This window comes from Chelonia mydas, chromosome 2 (assembly GCF_015237465.2).
Source record: "Chelonia mydas isolate rCheMyd1 chromosome 2, rCheMyd1.pri.v2, whole genome shotgun sequence".
NCBI classification, from domain to species: Eukaryota; Metazoa; Chordata; order Testudines; family Cheloniidae; genus Chelonia; species Chelonia mydas.
Genome location: NC_057850.1, coordinates 190,524,986 through 190,545,936, shown reverse-complemented (window position 1 = coordinate 190,545,936; position 20,951 = coordinate 190,524,986). Strand labels below are relative to the sequence as shown.

The 20,951-nt window shown below is 39.1% G+C and overlaps 1 protein-coding gene across 3 annotated transcripts in view; it reads right to left on the bottom strand.

Annotated features, from left to right (window-relative positions):
* Nucleotides 1–245: 245 nt before the first annotated feature.
* AZI2 (5-azacytidine induced 2) overlaps nucleotides 246–20,951 on the bottom strand; it is a 45,560-nt gene continuing 24,854 nt past the window's right edge. For 2 of the 3 annotated variants that reach the window (XM_037890383.2, XM_037890387.2), the window contains exons 6-9: nucleotides 14,677–14,738; nucleotides 13,741–13,884; nucleotides 7,601–7,719; nucleotides 246–2,657 (exon numbers count right to left, since the gene is read on the bottom strand). In XM_037890383.2, the coding sequence (XP_037746311.1) occupies nucleotides 2,251–2,657; nucleotides 7,601–7,719; nucleotides 13,741–13,884; nucleotides 14,677–14,738 (732 nt within the window). In that variant the 3' untranslated portion in view covers nucleotides 246–2,250. The remainder of the gene's footprint in view (nucleotides 2,658–7,600; nucleotides 7,720–13,740; nucleotides 13,885–14,676; nucleotides 14,739–20,951) is intronic. The other variant, XM_007068507.4, reaches the window with a different exon arrangement.

The following is a 20,951-nucleotide window of genomic DNA, read 5'->3' as shown; positions in this document are numbered from 1 at the left end:
CCAACTACCTTCATGTACCCAGGAGGAGAATACTCCTCCACACGTCAGGGCAATCTGTGGAGGTGTACACTCCTCCTAAGGGCTAAGCAGGTACCTTGAATTTAATCTTTTATATTTTCACTGATCTGTGGTCAGATTCAAATTCTTCCCTGTTTTGCTCACAATCTAAAAATAAGGAATTGACAGAGCAACAACAAAGGAAACAGCTATGCTTGCCAAAGCAAAAAGGACATTTATAAGTGAAGTCCATTTCAAACAAAAATAAATTTATTTAAAATTTTACACAACAGGATTCCTTCCTTGCATAATTCCAACTGTTAATCAGGTTGATGGCTGTTGAATACATTAAACTTACCAAAAATCTTTATAACCAAGGGAGTAAACCCAGTAAATTACATTAAAACTAGATACAATATATTATGCAGCCACATGAGAAATAGTTTCTGGTGCTTTGTTATTACACAGGTAGTTGGTTCTATCAGCTAAAGCCTAGCGACTTGGATTTGTTTTATGCATATTGGGGTTTGTTCTATTACTTTGCAAGAGCTTGTACTCCCTTGAGTCAGTCATGTTCACTGGTCAGAATAAATTCCAGCATCTGACACTATTTCCATTAATCACAGACAAACCAGGATACGTGAGCAAGATAACAGAAAGATAAAAACATATCTGGTGAAAGGTAGGCATATTATTTATGTATGCTGTTCTCTAATAAAATAGATGGTATCAAAGACATTCTTTTGACTTAAAGACAGACAAAACTCCAATACATAAAAAGGAGATGGATATATGAAGTACTGAATGCATGGGGGAGGGGGAGTAGTGGACCCACATAAGTCATAGTGCCCACATTTCATCATACTTTTAATAGTACATCACTGATGTGACTAATGCAGCCATAAACTTTCCTACAGAAGTTACTCGCTTTTTGTATATTTTACTGCTCAACTGTTGTGAAATCCATTTTTTCTTTACATTGACCTCAAGGTGAATTGGTCGCTTGTTCCCTGTATACAGGGAACAATTACCAATACTGATCATTTTACTACCAATTAAACTTTACATTCACTCAGAATATGAAACACCCAATGTAGAATTTTCCTCAAAGTATTGTACATTTCAACCATTTCACTTTAAACCTGGTGTAAGAAGCCAAATGGTTCTAAAACTGCTCTACCAAAGAGCAAGACTTAACTGCCTAGAAGCTTCCTTGGTTTAAAGAGACATTTATCTTTATACCAGCTAACCACATACATCAAAATATGGACAAAACTGTGTAAAAGTTGGCAAATTTATAATTTGAAACACTTTAGTTTTCTATACAACAGATGAAAAACACTACTGATATGGCACAGTTGTGTATTTCGAACACTGACACTTAACATCTGAGCTGCTCAAATTAAGGCTTCTGTTTCTGCGACAAAAAAAAGTTGGTGGCCTTAGAAATCACAGTTAAAGTGAAGATTTTGGTGATATACAACTGGAGGCACACAAAGACCACTGCATTTTGGTTAGGGTGATTCTATAACAGGCACCAATTTCCTTTCTCAGTGGAAAAAAATAAAAACTATGTCCATGAATTACAGCTTTCAGCAGCATCCATGTATGATCTTTAAATACTTACAGTAATGCCAAAGAAAAGGTGCCATCGAAACAGTGTATCCTTACAGTTTTGGTTTATACATGTTACATAAACATGATTTTGGAAAAAATCCTATAAATCTCACCTTTCTTCCTGGCATCTCTCACACATTATAAATCCAGTGACTGTTCCTAAACCAGAGGGGGTAAAAATAACATTCCAATTCCATTCTTTACCTGAGAGTTCCATATCTGAAAGACACTTCTGTCAGAGGTAAGCTCACAGCTTTTAGAGGTTTCTAACACAGGATACCAAATGCCTTTATGAGCAGTGTTACGTACATACAGCGAACTGAAATGCGGAGCTGTATTATTTTGATTTATTCCAAGAGTTCAATATTCAGTCTGTGTAATATTTGCAAGTGTGTGTCCTGTTCAGTATAAGAGGACCAAGCATTTAGAGCCGGATTCTGATTTGCTTATACCTGTATTACCAGTGTAGCTCCTTTGATTTAGTCCTGATCTACAGCAATGAGTGATCAGGCCACCCATCTTGGAACAAGACAAAAAATATTACCTCCACATTTCAGCTAACTACTTTTCTCTTTAAAAAAATTCTAGCACTCAGGTGCCTATTCAGAACCAGCCCCAGTCTCTCTCAGAAACTACTTAGCTCTTGTGCAGGCAGTTTTGATTACACTGATCCAGGTAATCTATTGGATAGTTTGACAAAGAGGATTTATTTTTCATTTCCCAAAACATCGTCTCACTAGGTTTTGGAGGGCTTGGGAATACCCAGGAATTATCTTCCAGAGAGCTCTTTCCATAGGAGTTTTGTTCATGACAGGTGGTGCTGCCAATCGCCATGGGTCTCTCATCTGTCCACGACTGGAGATTTGCCTGTTCAGACAGGATTTTTACATCTCTTGAGAGAGGGGGAGCTATGGCATTGCAGAGAAGTTTGTCATTTTGTGAAAGAGAGGTTTTTTTGTAGACTGCCCCAGAAGAAGTCAAATATAACTTTGTGAGGTTCTTCTCCACGTCTTCAACACATTGTACTGGTGCACAAGTAGACGCTGGAGAGAGAAGACAACTAAATGTAATTCTTAATTTATGGATCTAGAAGATACAGTGTACATACATTCAGAAATGTACCTAGTGTAACAGGACAACTTTTCACCTAATGGATCCCATATCCTGCTTTTGAGTGCCAATTAAATCAGAGTTAATTTTTATTCAAATTTATTTTGCAAGTTTCACCATAACTCATTAAAATAGCACTCTCTCAAAAACCCAATCAACTCGTTCTCACATGGATGTGAGAGGGACTTGTGAATCTTTGGAAGTTTGGTGACACAAGTATAGAGTGCTGCACCAGGATGATCTGTGTGGACTCAAATGTCTGATTCACAATGGTCCCTTCTGGCCTTGGAATCTATGAATGTTGCTTGCCTGCACAGAATCTTGCACCTATTTCATTGTCTCTCAATGAGTTGCCTCCTGCTGCTGCCAGGTCCTGAACTCATCCTCAGTCCATGAAGCAACAGTGGGGAGATGGCATGGAGCTTACTGCTTCTCTGCTCAAGGTCCAGGTTTCAAACAGACTAAGAAGGAGAGGACCTTTTGAAAACAGGCAGCAACTATCCAGAAGTAGAAATGGGACAGGCCACATGTTGGGTGAGTATGTGACAAGGAGTGGGTGGAGCTAAATTGCCCATATCACCTCTACTTCTCTTTAGCTTTTCACTACAAATTTAATGAGGATTGTCAGATCCTACAAGTTAAGCACTCCATAGAGAAGGTGAAGTTTCCTACAACAGCTAAGAATCTAGAATACAAACTCTGGTTTATAAACACAACGCTCAGAAGGAACAAACAGAAGAGTCAGTGCAGGATGTAGCGTCACCCTGCCAGGGAACGTGAAAAAAAATGGTGACCAATTAGCAAATTTTAGTAAAAAGCACTTTCCAAGGGCTAGTTTGTTGCATCTGGAAGATACAGTTAGGAAATTTGTGACTCACCCCATCTGTGCTGATAGGTGTAAAAAGCAGTGCTTGAGCTGTAAGCTATTCATAGGTACAAGGACAAATGGCAACCACATACTATACTCCAAAAGCTGTGAATACTGGGGCTGGTGAAGCTTTAGGGCAGATGAAGTGTTATTCAGTCAGAAGCGTAGAAAGGGAATTGTATTATTACTCCTTGGATATTTCTAGTTAAACTGAACCTTCTATCGACAGCCAAGCTAGTGGTAGCATAGCTATTCATCTCAAAAAAAAGTGTGGGACAATGCAACCTGTCTATTGTCTGTGACTAACAGTCTGGGTTATAACTAGTTAATAAACATTTCAAGGTCAATATTTCTGATAATCAACCTGAAAGTACTTTAATCTCTCAATAAAATGACCCAAGTTTCTATACTCTAAGACTAAGATTATTTGACAAGAGAAGCATGCAGAGCCACTTAGGCAGCCTTGTCCTACTATTGAGTAGTTATATACACAACATATACTATCTGTTTGTTTTGTAGCAGTAGGTAGGCCCCATCAGGACTGGTGCCCTCTTGTAATAAGTGCTCCCTGAGGAGCTTGCTGTAGTTTGCTTACGAGCATGTGTGAGCGGAATATTCACATTCAAGGAGATGGCCTACTGAGAACTAGATGAAAATTGTAAGGATGAGAAAAATACACCCAAAAAAATCGGTACACTCCAGTGGTCTGGAGCTAGTTTAGGCCAGAAACAAGTGGTTGAAATACTGAGATAAATTCTGAGGAAAATGTTTGTTTCCACAGACAGAGGGCATTCTAAGTGACAGCAACAAAAGAGAAATGTTCCATTTCATCCTTTCTATGAGGCATTGAGAGAATTAAATAGTAAACAGTATAAGTTGGCTGTAGTCAAGATTTGACCAAACTCTATCTGCCCAGCAAGAACTCAAAACAAAACTGGGCTGTCAATTTTTTCCTGAGATAGCAAAAAATATTCCTAAATAAGGAAGTTGCTTCTAAACACATTCAGCAAAAGTGTGTCAATTCAGACAGTGTCCTACGGTGGATCTCTCTCAACATTTAAGAGTTATATAATGCCCAATTCATGCAAGGAGCTACAGCATTATATAGCCTTCAATCTTAAAATTTGCTCATGTTCTACTTACTATATGTTAAGGTACTGAAAAGCATCAGAAAACACCCCACTTTCTCATTGTTTTTCATCCACCATTACACTTAAAGATTTCCAAAATGATTCAAGAAGCCATGAGCTGCTTTTCGTGAACAGTGTCTTGTATGTGGATAAATGGAATCCACATACGTGTTGCAATGGACATTCTGTTGGCAAGATTAACATGTAGCATCAATCACTTTGAACTCTATAAATTGCTTGCTTACCCTCTCCATTCTCTGAGGAGTATGAAACACAGTGTTGAAAAGTAAAAGGCGCTCTGAAAAAAAGCCTCACTTCTGCTATAGAAAAAACTTCAAAGTATTCAGAAATGGAACTTACAATAGTGAATAAAACAGTGTGGGAAGGAGAGGAAATTCATTCTACTCCTGCCCATAACTTTTTGAACAAGATTCAATGGACATTGGAGAAAGTATCGAGTCAAAGACATTCCAGATTCTACCAGCCTTTTCCTTAAGAAAGATACTGCTTGGGAACACACTATTCTATATGTGTGAAATATTCTGAAAATATAGTGGTCCTTGCAAAAGAAAGAGAAAGCAATTCAATTCTTTGCTGTTGTCATAGGGTTTCCCTTATATTAATTCACAGTCTAGTCACTTTTACCTCACTGTTTTACTTGCCCAATTTTTGACTCAACTCAACCCTAAAATATGCAAGGATATCATTTTAGAAGGTCATGGAATATTTGGAAACATTTGTTAAAGTGAGGATCAAGTTTGTCTATTAGCTCTCTTAATTCAAGAAGTTTCTTTCCTCCTCCTCCTCATCTCCTCCCCTAAAGGCCAATTCATGTTTAGAAGGAGATAAGGAGTGCATGAACACAGTTATTAGGCAAACTGATTTTCTCCCATAAATAGTCCAAGACATGGTTCAAATCAAGGTTATACTCTGCATGTTAACAATGCAGTGCATCGTGACTGCACGGCATTAATACGAGACATTGATGAATCAGTAAGCCAAGTCCAGCTTTAAGATTGGAAGCTTGCAAGAAGAAATACAGCTAGATCAGGGGTAGGCAGCCTGCGGCACGCAAGCTATTTTCAGTGGCACTCACACTGACCAGGTCCTGGCCACGCTGCATTTTGATTTCATTTTAAATGAAGCTTCTTAAACATTTTAAAAACCTTATTTACTTTACATACAACAATAGTTTAGTTATGTATTATAGACTTACAGAAAGAGACCTTCTAAAAATGTTAAAATGTATTACTGGCACAGGAAACCTTAAATGTGAGTGAAGAAATGAAGACTCAGCACACCACTTCTGAAAGGTTGCCGACCCCTGAGCTAGATGCTTGTATGTGCCAATAAATGATTGTGGGCAAAGAAACTTATAAAATAAGCCTGGCAAAAATCCACACACCCCAGCAGACCAATTTATAATGTCGTCTTCTATATCCCTTGAAGCACAACTCCACTACTGACTGCAGAAAATGCTGCTGCAATGAGTTTTCTGGTGGGGAAATAAATTGTTAGCACTTTTGCAGATGAGAGAGACAACAGCCACAGAACCACTACAGTACAGCAAATGCATGCTTCCTTACGCTACCATCACACAACCCTGGCCAGAACAGACTTCTTAGGACTAGAGAATTATTCAGAGTCCACACAATCCTTGATTTCTCTTCTGAAATTGGATGTTAAAATGTGTCAGTAGCGTACCTTTTCAATGTAGACAGACACTCATCCAGTGGGAACTGGACTGAAGCTACCAACTCATTTCGTAGACTACCTCAGATAGTGATCATCAGTCACAGAACAGGACCAAAGTCAAACTGGTGCCCTAGAGGTGAATCCCATTATCAATTCCTTGAGCCATCCAATTCTGTATTAGCAAAGTGTTCCTCTAATATTTAGCCTTTTGGATCGGTCATCTGAGCTCTCTGACCTGTTTATATCCTTTATCAAAGAAGTGCATCATCAGATGTCGTCACCAATCAAACATACTATAAACAAGTGACTGTTGCTTATCCTATTTATTACCTACATTTTGGAATTTCCTACCCAGTGAAAAATAGAGATGCTGCTACTCACTAACTGAATAATCTCTTCTTTAGCTTTCTATTATTAGATCACAGGTGACAGTGCCAAATATCGGTCTTTTGTAAAACCCCTGCATTGGAAGGAAATTTTACACACAAGAGCTGAAACAGAAATAATTTCAGTCAGCAACATATAAAATCTGCAGTAAACCCAGAGCAATGGAAATGACCAATTTTGTCAATTGTTTTTAAGAGGGTGGTGGAGGTAAACCAGTTTTCCAGCATCAATATTTTGATTACAGGGAATGTCATCATCTGGAGTTCTATTTCACTGGGAGACAAGTTTTCAGAATGTTTTCATCAGTAGTAAGAAAAATTATAGCTACATGGAAAGAGTTCAAAATCTGTTCCTGAATTTTAAAATGCTACCAAAATGTTTTCTATATCTGATACTATTAAAGTAAGAGAATTCATTTGAAAAGTGAAATCTTTGTTTTGTTTTTTTTAAAATATGAAGTAGTTGTGGTAAAAAGGTCAAATATGAGTAAACTTAACACCTCAGCCTTGTACACATCAGCGACACTTGACTGAGAAAAAAGCCACAAGGGGAACAGAATACAGTACTGAAGAAAAAAAACACAACACATCAGCAACACCTTTATGTGTGAAGCTGACCAGTATGAGACAGAAGCCAAAGCAGTAAAGGGTTAGGCTGGAACTATAATACACTCTGGCTTATCAACTTCAATTGATGAGATTTTGATAAGATATGATAGCTAGTTTCTCTTTAAAATGATGTAGCTTGGATCAGTGGTTTGTATTTGTAAGGCTTATTCCTGCAAACACTGACTTGCCTTTCTTGGTTGCAGTTGGGGTTTTCAATTTTCGTAGAACCTCAGCTTGCACTTCAGTCACCAGATGCAAGTTAGACATTTCCCTCTTCAGTTCCCAGTATGCTTGCTGCACATTTTCACTGAAAGACATTTTAAAAAGTTAAATTTCTGCTGCCCTTGCAACTGGCCTCCCTGACTCTACTGCAGTTCTTAAGAGTTACAAAGAAAATATTAACCCTGAACAATGCCTTTTTTGCTTAATGAGTATATTCTCTTTTCAGTTTGACTAAAGAATCGTTTCAATCTGACATTGCCAGTGGACAGTATAGCCAGTAAGGCAGAGGCCATCAGATTATGTGGCTCTTAATGCTGTGCATACTAGTGCTTAAAAACACTGAACTAAAGCAATAATTCCAAAACTCTCCAAATGGCAAATTAAGATTAAGAATACTCTGCTAGTTTCATATCTGAAATTAAATTTAATCCTGATATAAAGCCAATACCCTCAAAAATATCCTAAGTACATATTTCAAATACACACACTGGATACTATGAAATAGATGTGGTAAAGAAATTAAATATGAATTGCTTTGTTTGTAATTTAGCAAATTGCCACACACAAACTAACATAATATTCCAGATCATGTTAATGGATCTACAGTATTAGTCAAAAACTAAGCATCTGATATTTCAAACTTGGTATTTTAGTCTTCACACCACTCAATTTGCCACAGTGATTTCAGATTAATTAGGTACTTGATACCCAAATTGCTGAACACATGCCCAGGCCAAATTAAAATAATGCTTTATGTCTGACTGGGCTGCCTCATGCTGTTGAGTGTAAATCAACGTGACAAGACAGTGTAAGTTATCAAGAACCAGTTCTCATTTTTGGTGGTGGACAGGGAAAGGGGTGGGGACGGGGGAGGGGTGGGAAATGTGGTGGGCAGAGCTGTTTTGTCCTCTAAATATTCTTGTTATTTAAGGCAGTTATTATCCATGACTTAAACAGGTAATCAGCAAGTCAAATTTTGCCAAGAAAGAATCAGAGAACGTCTAAGCAAAATATATGATGAAGAGCTATTTATTAATCTAAATTTAGCAGATTATTCAATCTTCAGAGTATTTTTCTGATATTTAATAGATGCTTAAGAAGGTACACTTAGTGCCCCACTGTGAGCTGTAGCTCACGAAAGCTTATGCTAATACAGACTAACACGGCTGCTACTCTGAAACCTGTCATTATTTCAGAACATAATTCTATGAACCAGATTTTCAGAAATGCTTAGTACCCACAACTGTTTCTGTTTATGCAAGTACATGAAGACTATTTTCAGAGTGCTCAGTACCTTGCAGCTCCTATTGAAAACAATAAGAGCAGCTGAGAGCCAACCTGGTTTGAAAACCTATCCCTGTACTTTCAAATGAAATAATTAGATAGCATCATTCATGCTTCTACACATATTGAACAGCAACTGTATATCAACTACTGTTTTGAAAGACCTCCTGGAATATTTTAAAATATGCATGCACTGTTACCTTTGATATAGAGGCATTGGGCTACTACTGCTTTGACAGTCAACTGCTGCCCACAGCAAATCCACAGCTTTTTTTAAATTAAGAATCCTGCTCTAACAAAATCCTTGGATCACCACAAGTTGCTCAGAAAGGAAGCTACAGCATTAGTGTTTAAAAAACTTTCTTTCAGAACAGACTATGACCAGAAATACCACTTAACAGTAAATATACACCCAAGGCAAACTTTTTTCCCCAGAATTAATTGTATTATCATAGCATCTTGGAGTCCTAAGTCATGGACTGGGACCCCATTGTGCTATACAAGAATCCCCATTACACAGAATTTCTGAATCCACATTCAAAATTGCTTTATAGATGTGACAGCACAATAGTTTTCACTTCATTCCAGCTCTAAGATTGTTGGGTATCAGTGATATCAGTGGTTATGAAATGTTATCAACACATTTGCACTGAGAGCAAAAAAGTGTATCCTAAATCTGTGGATATCTGCTGCGGAATCTATGTGACACCTGAAAACTCAAACTAACTAACCCAAGTAGTTTTTTTGTTTGGTTTGGTTTTTTTAAACAGAGGACAAATAATCGTATTTATGCTTCACTTATTCAGATGCTCTCAACTTTGAAAATGACTGGATCAATGCTTATTCTACCAAACAAGAACTATCCAGTATCCAAGTTACATAAAACTTAAAACCAGCTCCAGATCTGCCACAGACTAAGAGTAAAATGTTCAGAAGTGCCTAAACGACTTGGGAGCCTAAATCCCATTTTCAAAAGTGATTTAAAAGCTTAAGTCTCACTGAAAGTCAATGGGACTTATGAAGTGTCTATCACTTTTGAATATTTCACCTCATATGTACAATTTTCCTCCAGATGAGAATGTATGACATGGATCCTTGCATGTATTAGTTAACTATTTAAATTACTACAAATCTTTTCTTCATGGTTATTAAGTATTCTGTATACCCAGATTGTAAATTGTAATTACAAAGTAACAGTGGCAGCTGTATTGATATACGTAAACACACCTTTATTTTAATCTTCTCAGATCTGTTAATTATTTAGCACAGAGGTTCTCAAACTGGGGGTCGTGACCATTCAGCAGTTCACAAGGTTATTACATGGGGTGGGGGGAGTTGCAAGCGGTCAGCCTCCACCCCAAACACTGCTTGACCACCAGCATTTATAATACTGTTAAATATATATATAAAAAAGTTTAACTTATAAGGAGGGGGGATTGAACTCAGAGGCTTACAGAACAAGTGCTTGTTGTGAAAGTACAAACGTTTGAGAACCACTGAGTTAGCATAAAAACATCTGATCCACTCACTAAACATACATCCCTCTACTGCAACATTTAAAAAAAATACGTTTACTGCAAACATTTGTGAAATACTACAGCTTATTTTACTAAAATATTCCTCTCACCAATAAAATCATCCACCACTATACAATCCTTTTACAGATACTACTTGGCAAGCTCTTAGCACCAACATAACTGTTTAAGTCTTCAGGAAACTGGATTTGCAAAACAGGTATATTACAAATCACAGAGATTTTGCAAGCAGTTGACAAGTGTGAAATAATTACTTCACAAAAAATGAGTTAAGGGCATATGCCCTCCCCCAGTAAACAATAAGGTTGTTTGCTATAGTAAATGTTTCACACAGGAACCTATCTAAGGGTGTGAAAAGACTGCTCTGTACAGTTCTGTACATTAATATGCATTACAAATAGTTAATTACAATATAAAACCACACTGTACATGTGCCAATTCCTGCGGAGGGCTGCTACCTGGAAGCTGCTTTTTAAAAACAAATTTACTCTACTAGACTGAAGAACAGATAACTACTTTATCTTGAGAACACTTGTGCTGTCAGACATGCAAGATTGACTATCCTACTGCAATTGGAACTACAAGACAAAAAACAAACAACAACAAAAACCTGTCTGCTGTGTGACAAAGGTGAGTAGCAGTAGTTCGGATATAGCCTGCCCTATATTATAGTCATAATAAAAATACTACTGAGTAAGTGAAAAGAACGCCGGTAGCACTACTCATTCTTTAAAATGTGTGTCCTTCCCCTTCTCAACAGGCAAACCAAGACAACGCAATATGATCTATGACAATTTCTTATTAGTAAGTACTATTCTCCCCTCTTGTGGAAAACTACGTAAGTACACAATTTGCCTATGTCAGGATGAGAGGTACAAATAAGCTCACAAATTTATCAGTATAACCACTACATTCCTTTAAACCCCAATATTTTTTTTAAAGGGCATTTTCAGAAGTATTTTTGAACTCTCCCCCATACTGCACTCCCTGTAGTCAAGCAGGATAACAATGTATCAGATTACAATACACACATGTTTTGGGGCTATTCCAACAGGAAAAGCAGTTATCTGATTTGCCAACACTTTTCAAGAGGACTACTATGTGTTTTAGTCAAGTGAATAGAAGGAATAATTTGTAACATCATCATCTTATTTCCTGTTTGTTGAAGGTAGGCAGCACAGCACAGACCAGTGGAAGCACGGTTAGGCTGGGTCACTGCATTCTCCACTTCTGCTTCCATCTTCTATGATATCAGCTTGAAGATTTGTCAGTGTTATACATTATTTGAGAAAAGGGTAGATTGCAGCTGGGAGCACATTCACAAACAGCCGTTTCTGCAGTACTGACTGAAAACCTTTGAGGTCTTCAAAAGCTCCAATACTACTAGCAGGACTCAACTCCTTCCTGTTAGCAGCTGAAAATTCCTTTTACCCTTCAAGCCTCTTCTAGTGTCTGTGAATGTCACTGGAAAGTTGGAGAAGAGTTAATAGGAAAGCCAGGAACTATTTTAGTTGATGCCTTATGCCCTTGTTATCTACAGGTTGCAATGCACTATGGAGGGGCAAGCCACAAAGGTCAGTTAAGCTTCAGCCAATGCAAACTCCAGTGGGCCACATACTTAAGTGGAACAGGTCTCCATCACTACATTGTGATCCATGAATTTTTGCTGGCTTCATCTCCTTCCTGGAATGATACAAGGTGTTCATCTTTTAAACCCTACATTACGTTGGAGTCTAGCTACCCAAGAATCTTCTACATACTTCGCTTGACTACTGTTAAAAGATTTGAGAACTTCCAGATGTAAAACTCTGGCCTTAAGGGTGCTGCATGAGACTTATTTATTTTGCTCAAAAGTGTTTTACCTTTTGATAAAACTATGGAGATTAAGATCAAGTGGCAGGTTATGGTGGTTGATGGGGAGTAGCTATTGTTGCTCCACAATATGCTCAGTTCTGGCTGATGTTTTCATTTACATAACTTGCTTAGACAACAGCATTTTGCACATAATTGATATCACCACTAGAAGCATTTAGTTTACTCTTATCTCTGATCACAGATTCCTTTTCTCACCCTGATATCATTGTGGTTTTTCAGGTGTTGTTCACTATCCTTTTCAATGGCACTGAACAAGCAGGTAAGTTCTCTAGCATGCTCATCTCCTGTTTTGAATGCTCCTTTTCCAACCACTCCTTTTAAGGTTTCTGGTGGAGACTTTGCACCTTCCATAATAAAGCACCACACAGCTGATTCCTTGATACTTTGTCTACCTTCACCACCACTTATATGTGGCTTCATGTAGTTATGGGTGTTGACTCATATTCCAGTGTCATCTCACATCTGCTTGTCTTGAACGTCTTCTAACTACAACTGAATAAACCAAAAACTTAAGTACTTCTGGACAAAGCCCTAATCCCATTTTGTGACTCCACTATTATTCTCCCTAATTAAAAAGGTAACATTGCTCCCAAGCCCAGAAATCTTGGCATCATCCCTGACACAAGACCTTTTCCCTCATCTCCAAGTCACTATTGCCATTTCCAGAATTCGTCTTTACTGCCATCTTGCCTCTACTGAATTCCTTTTTCTTGACTTGATCACATCTGTAACACTGTTGGCTTCCCTTGTCCTAGAATCTATGTCTATACATGGGGGAATTCTGCAACAAAAATATTTTAAAATGAAATTTGCAGAATTTGTCAAAATAACACAATATAATCACACCAGTTTCAATTATTTTTTGTCATTTATTTAAAAATACCTGTCAGCAAGTGTGTCTAACAATACAGACAACAAAAGATTCAGGAAATGTTTTTTGAGAAATAGATTCCTTACTAAGCGTATTAATACAGAACTCTGAGTAATAATTCATTTAAACTACAATACAGAACCGTATTGCCCACATTCCTCAGAAGCAGCGCAAAGGTTTGCGGGAGTCAGGGGTAACAGAGGAGCTGAGGGAGAGGGAAGTAATTGCTGGGAAGGAGCCTGGGTATGAACTTGGAGGGTTGTTGGGTATGGGTGTGAAAAGTATGGAACAGGGTTTTTTGTGGGGTGGGCAGTGGGGAAGGATTGTTAGAGAGCTTCCTGCATGCAGACCCTAGCTGACCCCTAGCCTCTCCCATTCAGTCAGGCACATCTGCCCCGTCCCCATGTGTCCCTCCATTCCCATGTGTCCTTGCGCCCTCTGTCCACATCTGTCCCTCCACCCCGACTCAGGCACATTCCCCACTCCTCTTCTGGATAAGCCCTTCACAAGCCTTTTATCTGATCACAGTCAAGGGCCTCACCCAGAACTTTTCCCAATCCTGGTGTCTCTCAGTCTAAGAAGACGACAGTCTTTTCTAGCAGGCTCTTCTTCTAGCCTATGCATCCAACCCTTCCTGGTCACATGCTCCCTCGAATCAGATGCTTCACCCGAGCACATCTCAGTCCTATGATTCAGAAGAAACCAGACAAAGGCAGAGCTGGGCCCACCGGATTTAAAAGGGCCAACTCACTCCATGAGTGTGTTCCATGTTGGCTACTCAACAGTGTACAAAAAGGAATCGAAACTCCTGGTCACTAAACTTAAAAGGAATCCAGATATACTATTAAGATGTAGAAAGTAGAACCACACATCCCATCCTCCACATTTAGCCTTGAAGCCACTACCAAAGCAAACTCAAAACACAATACACGTTTGCAAAAAACTCCATAGACTTGCTACACTATCCTTCTCACATTATAGTCTTATCCAATCCCCTACTCCCTCAAATCAGCTTTTCATCTTGAATGTCTGTCTACTCAGTTTACTTTTGGATGTTGGATCTCTAATTTGTACTAACCCACCTCTCTGAGACACATCCATTTCTCTTCCTGATTCTAGAGTGCTTTCATCCTTGACTGTAGTAAACTTTATTTATTTATTTATTTTAACTACCTATTAAACTTGTGTGATCTGGAAACAATCCAGAAGATTTAGACACTGTCTTCTCTGTCTTAGAGTTCACATAAGTAGATTTAACTTTCATCCTAGTTTATCAACATGAATAAAAATAATAAATTGTATTAAATATGAAGTGCATGTGAGTTGATAACTATTTATATAGCAAGCTACCTTGGTTGAGTTAGCATATTATTCAAATAAGTTCACGCACAGAACCATCTGCCACACCAGCTCAATGCATCATTTCTAACTCAAACACTAACAAAATGAAACATAGGAGAACCACAAATCTTCATACCTCTGAATATTTTCTTTTTGGAGGAGGTCTCCATTTAACAGATTTAATTCCTGACCCTGGTCCTGAAAAGAAAAAAAAAAAAAAGCAAACAGTTACTTCTATTTAGTGTCCAAGACCTTTGTAACAAAAATCTAATCTTCTGAGCATGTGGGTCTTCAGTTTCATTAGTTGATGTACATTGGGAAGGGAAGAAGAGATTGATGTGCCATTTTACAATAGAAAAATTTGTAAAAATTCACAAGTTTCCTACATAAATTGTGGCTACCTGAATTAATGTGTGAACGAGAAGATCGACTGTGTTGAGAAAATGAGTGAAATGCAACAATACTATCCCTGCACTTTCTGAAACATTCAGTTACGGGGTCTAGAGATTTTCTAGTAAGAAGGTTCACATAAAATGCTCATCTATACAGAAAAAGACAAATCCGGGCCTCATTAACATTATTTCTGTGAGAACAAACCAACCACAAAATTGGTAACTAAATAGTCTGGGCTATACTTGCAGACACCACTTTTAAATATATCCAACTTCCACAAGGCATGTAAACTCAAGCGTTTCAACCAGGCGATACTCCATCAGTTTTTGTAGATTAAAGTCAATGGGATTTGTACTCCTGTGTTACCTATGCACTTTGGAAAAATCCCACCTTTAGGTACCTAAGTATTGGTTTATCTTTGGACATCTAGATTTGAAAATTCTGGCTTCTGTATAAAAAGTTCACAATAACTAACTTATTTAAAAAAGTCTAAAGGACTTTTTTCTATTAACACTGAAGCAATTTTGTTTTTGTGTGAAAAATTTTTTAAAAATAAAATACATTTAAAATAAAATGGTGCAGAAGATAATGTACTTGCTGTAGTGTTTACAGTATCAGGGCCTTAATTTTTTAAGGAACTGTTTTTTGCTTATAGCAGTTTTGTAAAAGTAGGATACCCTACTCACAGTGGCATTAAAATTAGCATTTAAATTTTAGTTAATTATTAAATCTAATCTAGAATTAGAAGAGCAAAAAAAATTATATTAGATTCTGGTAAACATGCTATCAATTGTCACTGTGGCTTTAAGTGGACCCACTCTATTATTAGCATAGCTTTTAGTTGATGCAGGATGAATATCCCATACACCTACCATGCAAAACTGAAACAAGAAAATCTAGAATACTAAAAATATAGAAAAGACAACCAGAATGTCACGATAGCAGCCATTTCTCTTTAATTCTAGGTGTTAAACTAGGTTTGCTAAATTGGTCTTTGCCAGTTGAAATATTGAGAGCGCTGTGGGATTTCTTAATACAATGTCATTTTCCTCTTCCTCCAAAGCTTTACTGCTCATGTGCAAGATATTCAGTTTCTGTGCTATAAAAATAGCTACTGTAAATTAGCGTACACTAGTTTAAAATCTTGTTCACATGTGCTTCCCATCTTGATCTGTTAGTGGATTTGAGGGGAAGAAGTAGTTTCTTGTATTTCTTCTTCAAGACAAGTTACTGTAACAATTATTGATTCAGAGTTTTGTGTAGATGGTGCACCGAACTTACCCCTTAAGTCTGTTAGATCTCCCAGCATGCATCACACAAACAATAAATCCCCGTATGTGGACATTATTCAAACTAAATATCTCCAAAATTTTTTGAAAACAAAACACTTGATTTTGTTTGCAATTTTTTTTAATTCTTTAAAATTTATGAAGTTAGTCAGAAAAGGCACTTACAATAACTAGGTATAAACAAAAAACAAGAAGCACCTGCTAAGGAGAGGAAAGTTAATGATGAATAAACACTCAATTCAAGATAATCGATTCCCTTTAGCACCATCTAGTGGACAAAATATATATCAGCATGTAGATACTGAAGAAATAAAACACTTTCAGTAAGAAGAGCTCAAATGCTCTTAAAACATTAAACAATGTTATATTTGCACAAAGGTGACTGATGACAGCAATCAGTTGATCAGGCTGCCCAACAAAGTCCCCAAAGACTGATAGCCAGTATTTATGGTGTGTATCTTAACAAAAAAATGAATGCTTAATCTTTAACAGCTAGGGTGAACTTAATAGTGTTAATAAACACTAGAAAAACAAAGAACTCACTCTACTCACAAAGATAGCATATCCTCTGTTTTAAGGAAAAAAGTCAAATCATTTCATCTGCCTCTTTGTTTTCCTTCTTTTTTAAAATTGTAGATGCATTTTAATTTAATATCTGCAGCATATAGCTGCATTTAGCAGATCAGTAGCTTAAATTTGAGAGCTCACTCATGACTGCAGTGTGCTACAAAATAGCGTCTTTATGAACAGGTATAAAAAACGTGTGCAGAAGCAACCACATCCCTTCCACATGAGCTAAGTTTTGAAGACCAAGACAAAGAGTACCTTAATACACCTACAGCAAATGTTAAAAGTAATAATTAATAATTGTGCTCTCACAACACGAAAAGAAATCAGATTCTGGGCTCTGGTCTTAATTCTGAAGACAAACCTCAAAGTGGTCTTTCAGCCCTCCTAAGAGGAAGGTATTAAGAGTATGAAAAATTGTTACAAGGAATTGAATGCTTCATGATACTCTCCTGATGAGATCAACTAAAGCTTCAGCACCCTTTGGCTGTTTCTGGGATGGCCGGGCATAAAAACAAGATCTAAATATTACCATTAATTCCACAGATATTTCTAATACAGTCCTGTATAAAAAAAGATACTGGAAAGTCGTAGCTTTCAACCCGAGACCTAAAATGAGGCACAATACAGATGGAAGTTAAGGTGACGTAAACTTCTTTCCTTTAAGATGCACAAGCTGCTTTCTCATTTCATTAACAGGACTGCATTTCTGGAGTCATCTTCAAGGAAAAGAACATTAAGATAACAGCAAGCCTGTACTGAAGGTAATAGTTAAGAAATTATGCTTGCTGTCCCCCCCTTTGCTGGATGTGCACATGTCTGATATAAGTAGTTCAGGACAAGAAATTGGTCTTACTCCAAGAGAGTGTAAATATACAGAACTGTATAAAACAAACTTTTTAATAAATATACTGCATTATGCACAAAAAACTACATTAAAAGAACATTCAAGGTTACAAAAATCGAGCTCTCAAAAGTTAGGAAACAGCAGAATTAAGATTGCCTACGCAATCTTAATTCAGCCTCCTTATGCTTATGTGTCATGATACTGTCTTTAATTACATAATCACTTAGTATCTTTTCCACAGAGCCCCTGCCTGTGGATGACTCAGGGTTGTATGGTGAAGGAGGCTGTTGTCTATGGGAACCCTGCCTCACAGAACTGGAAGCAGTACAGTGAATGAGGCAGGAGATTGCAGGAAGAGAAAGAACAGTCTCTTGGTTAAGGCAGTTGAATGCTGTCCTGGAGAAGTGGATTCTATCCTTGCCTTTGCCACAGAGTTCCTATGTAATGCTAGGAAAGTCACTTAAACCATGCTTTCCACAGGTGGCCACTAACTGTGTTCCTCATTTTTAGGGAGCCAAACTTGAGACTCCAGGGTCTGATTTGCTGAAGTGTGATGAACATGCACCACTGCAACCGAAGTTGATAGGAACGGTGCTTTGAATATATAAAATGCTAAATAACGTTAAGTGCTTTGGAAAAAAAATCAGGCCCTTGGCATCTCAAATTAGAACCCAAAATTAGTGGAAAATTTTGACCTTACTTTGTCTCAACTTCCCACATGTGAACTAGGGATAATACCATCCCCTCACTATACAGGGATGTTGTGAAGATAAATTCATATTTGTGAAAAACTCAGATACAATAGTGATAAATACCATAGACCAGTGGTTTTCAAACTTTTTTTCTGGCAACCCAGTTGAAGAAAATCGATGCCCTCAACCCAACGGAGCTGGGTATGAGGGTTGCAATGTAGGAACGGGCTCTAGGTTTGGGGCAGGCTCAGGGCTGGGGATTGGGGTGCGAGTGCAGGCTTACCTCGGGCAGCTCCCGGTCAGCAGCGCAGCAGGGGTGCAGAGGCAGGCTTCCTGCCTGTCCTGGCACCGCAGACAGTGCTGTGTCCCAGAAGCAGCCAGCAGCAGCTACAGCTCCTAGGCAGAGGTGTGCAAGTGGCTCCACGTGGCCCTTGCCCTTAAACACCCCCTCCCCTGCCCCGCAGTTCCCATTGGCTGGGAGCCAGTGCTTGGGGTGGGGGCAGCATGCAGAGCCCCGTGGCTCCCCCCCCCCACCTAGGAGCCAGACCTACTGCTATCCGCTTGTGGGGCACAGCATGGTGTCAGAACAGGTAGGGACTAGCCTGCCTTAGCCAGGCTACACCGCCTACGGGACTTTTAATGACCCGGTCAGCTGTGCTGACCAGAGCCGTTGCAAACCAGCGCCTTACATTCCGCAATGTATTACTGGCTCGCGACCTGCAGTTTTAAAACCACCGCCATAGACAAGCCCTTAAGGAAGTTAATAATTCTGTCTTCAGAGCAGAGTTTGAATGGTGTGCAGTAAAACTGGGTATAGGGTCATGCAATAAAGTATTTTACTTCCTTAACCATGAGGCTGTCCTTTCTCTTCCTGCAATCCCTGCCTCATACACTATATACTTTGCAAATTCTGTGAAGCAGGGGTCCTACAGACAACAGCTTCTTTTACTGCACAGCTTTGATTCATCCACAGAGCAGCTCCATTCTGTGTACTAAATGAAGCAGGGGTCCGGTGGGGGGGCAGGAGGGAAGGTAAAGCATCATGTAATTAAGGACTATTGTAATTCATACATAGAAGGGGCCAAATTAAGGCTGCACAAGCAATCTTAATTCTGGCATTTCCTAACTTTTTGAGCGCTTAACTTTGCAACCTTAATAATGTTCTTAAAGTAGTTTGAGTTTGTCACTTGGGTTGTTAAAATAGCAAATGAAAAGACATTCTATTTTGTAGCATCATATTAACATCTACATGATTCATCAGCAGGGTTGGAACCTTTAGATTCACTGCACAGCCTCTGCCTCTTGAACTATCACAGTAACTGATAGCAGTAATAGGTCGACAACCTCTCTGGACCAGCACTAGATGGGGATGAAACACACATTTTGCCAGTGGAGTTCACAGATGATATTTGCCAACAGAAGAGCAGAGAAATGATAAAAATCCTGGGTTTCTTTCCAGGCTCTGGAGAGGAGCAGGCTCTAGTAGGCAGACTTCTGCCGGGTCCCCCAACCATAAAACCTTCTGACCCATCTTCTCCCTCTCTCTTTCCCATTTCTGGCTCTTTTTCCCAGTCCCATTTTCCTCGAATACCGTGTCCCAGTCTCCACTATTCTAGCTTCTAATCTCAATCCCAGTCTCCTTGCACTGCCAGTCCCAGTTCCCCCCCATCCCAGCTCCTCATTCAATCTGCCTCCCTCCACTGGTTCCCAGTCTCAGTCTCCTCATCCATTCTCAGTCTCCCACAATAGCCTCCCCATCTCCATGTCCTAGTCTCTCCCCTTCCCTGGCTTCTTGTTCCAGTCTCTTTGCCCAGAGAGTCCCAATCTCCCCCCTCATTACCCGTGCCTCATTCAATTCCAGTGTTCCTCCTCATGCCAACTGTATCCCACTTCACACACCTCATTTCCCTCATCAGCCTCTAGTCTCAGTTTCACCAGACTCCTTTTCCCAATTTGCCCCTTTCCTGCCCCCTTGGTCCAGCGTTTGTCCCCTCTGCATAAGAATCAGGTGGTTTCCTACTTCAGTCTGCATACATGCCAAAAAGGGTAATTGAGAACACAGGAGAAACAGGCTCCTGGTCTCAGAGTTCAAGTCCCGGACCCACCAGGCCAAGAGCATGTGGGTGCAGCTACCTTAAGGAAAGTCTAGCTTTACCCTTTAGCTCTGGGTTGGTGCATGCTCAGTAGTTCTGAGGGAACGGTGCACACACAGTCTGGTCAGCACCAGGAGCTGAGAGACACTCAGGCATGCCCAGTGCAATCAGAATCTTTGGGAATTTTGCTGCTAATAAATCTTCAGAAGTTTCCGACAGGTTCAGTCACAGAGACCACCTTGGGACAGTCACCTGACGTGCTGAAGTTACCTCTGAGCCAGTTTTCCCTGCCAGCTTGGGACTCCAGAACCCTGCCTTGTTGAGCCAGACATGCTAGCCTGCTGCAACACAGACTCAGGTCTGGTCCACACCCCCAAAGCTGCAGACTTTAATCAAAAACTGCTCAGCAGGTCACCTATCTCCAGCACCCAGACACCCAGTTACCAATGGGATCCAAACCCCAAATAAATCATTTTACTTTGTATAAAGCCTATACAGGGTAAACTCATAAATTGTCCACCCTCTATAAC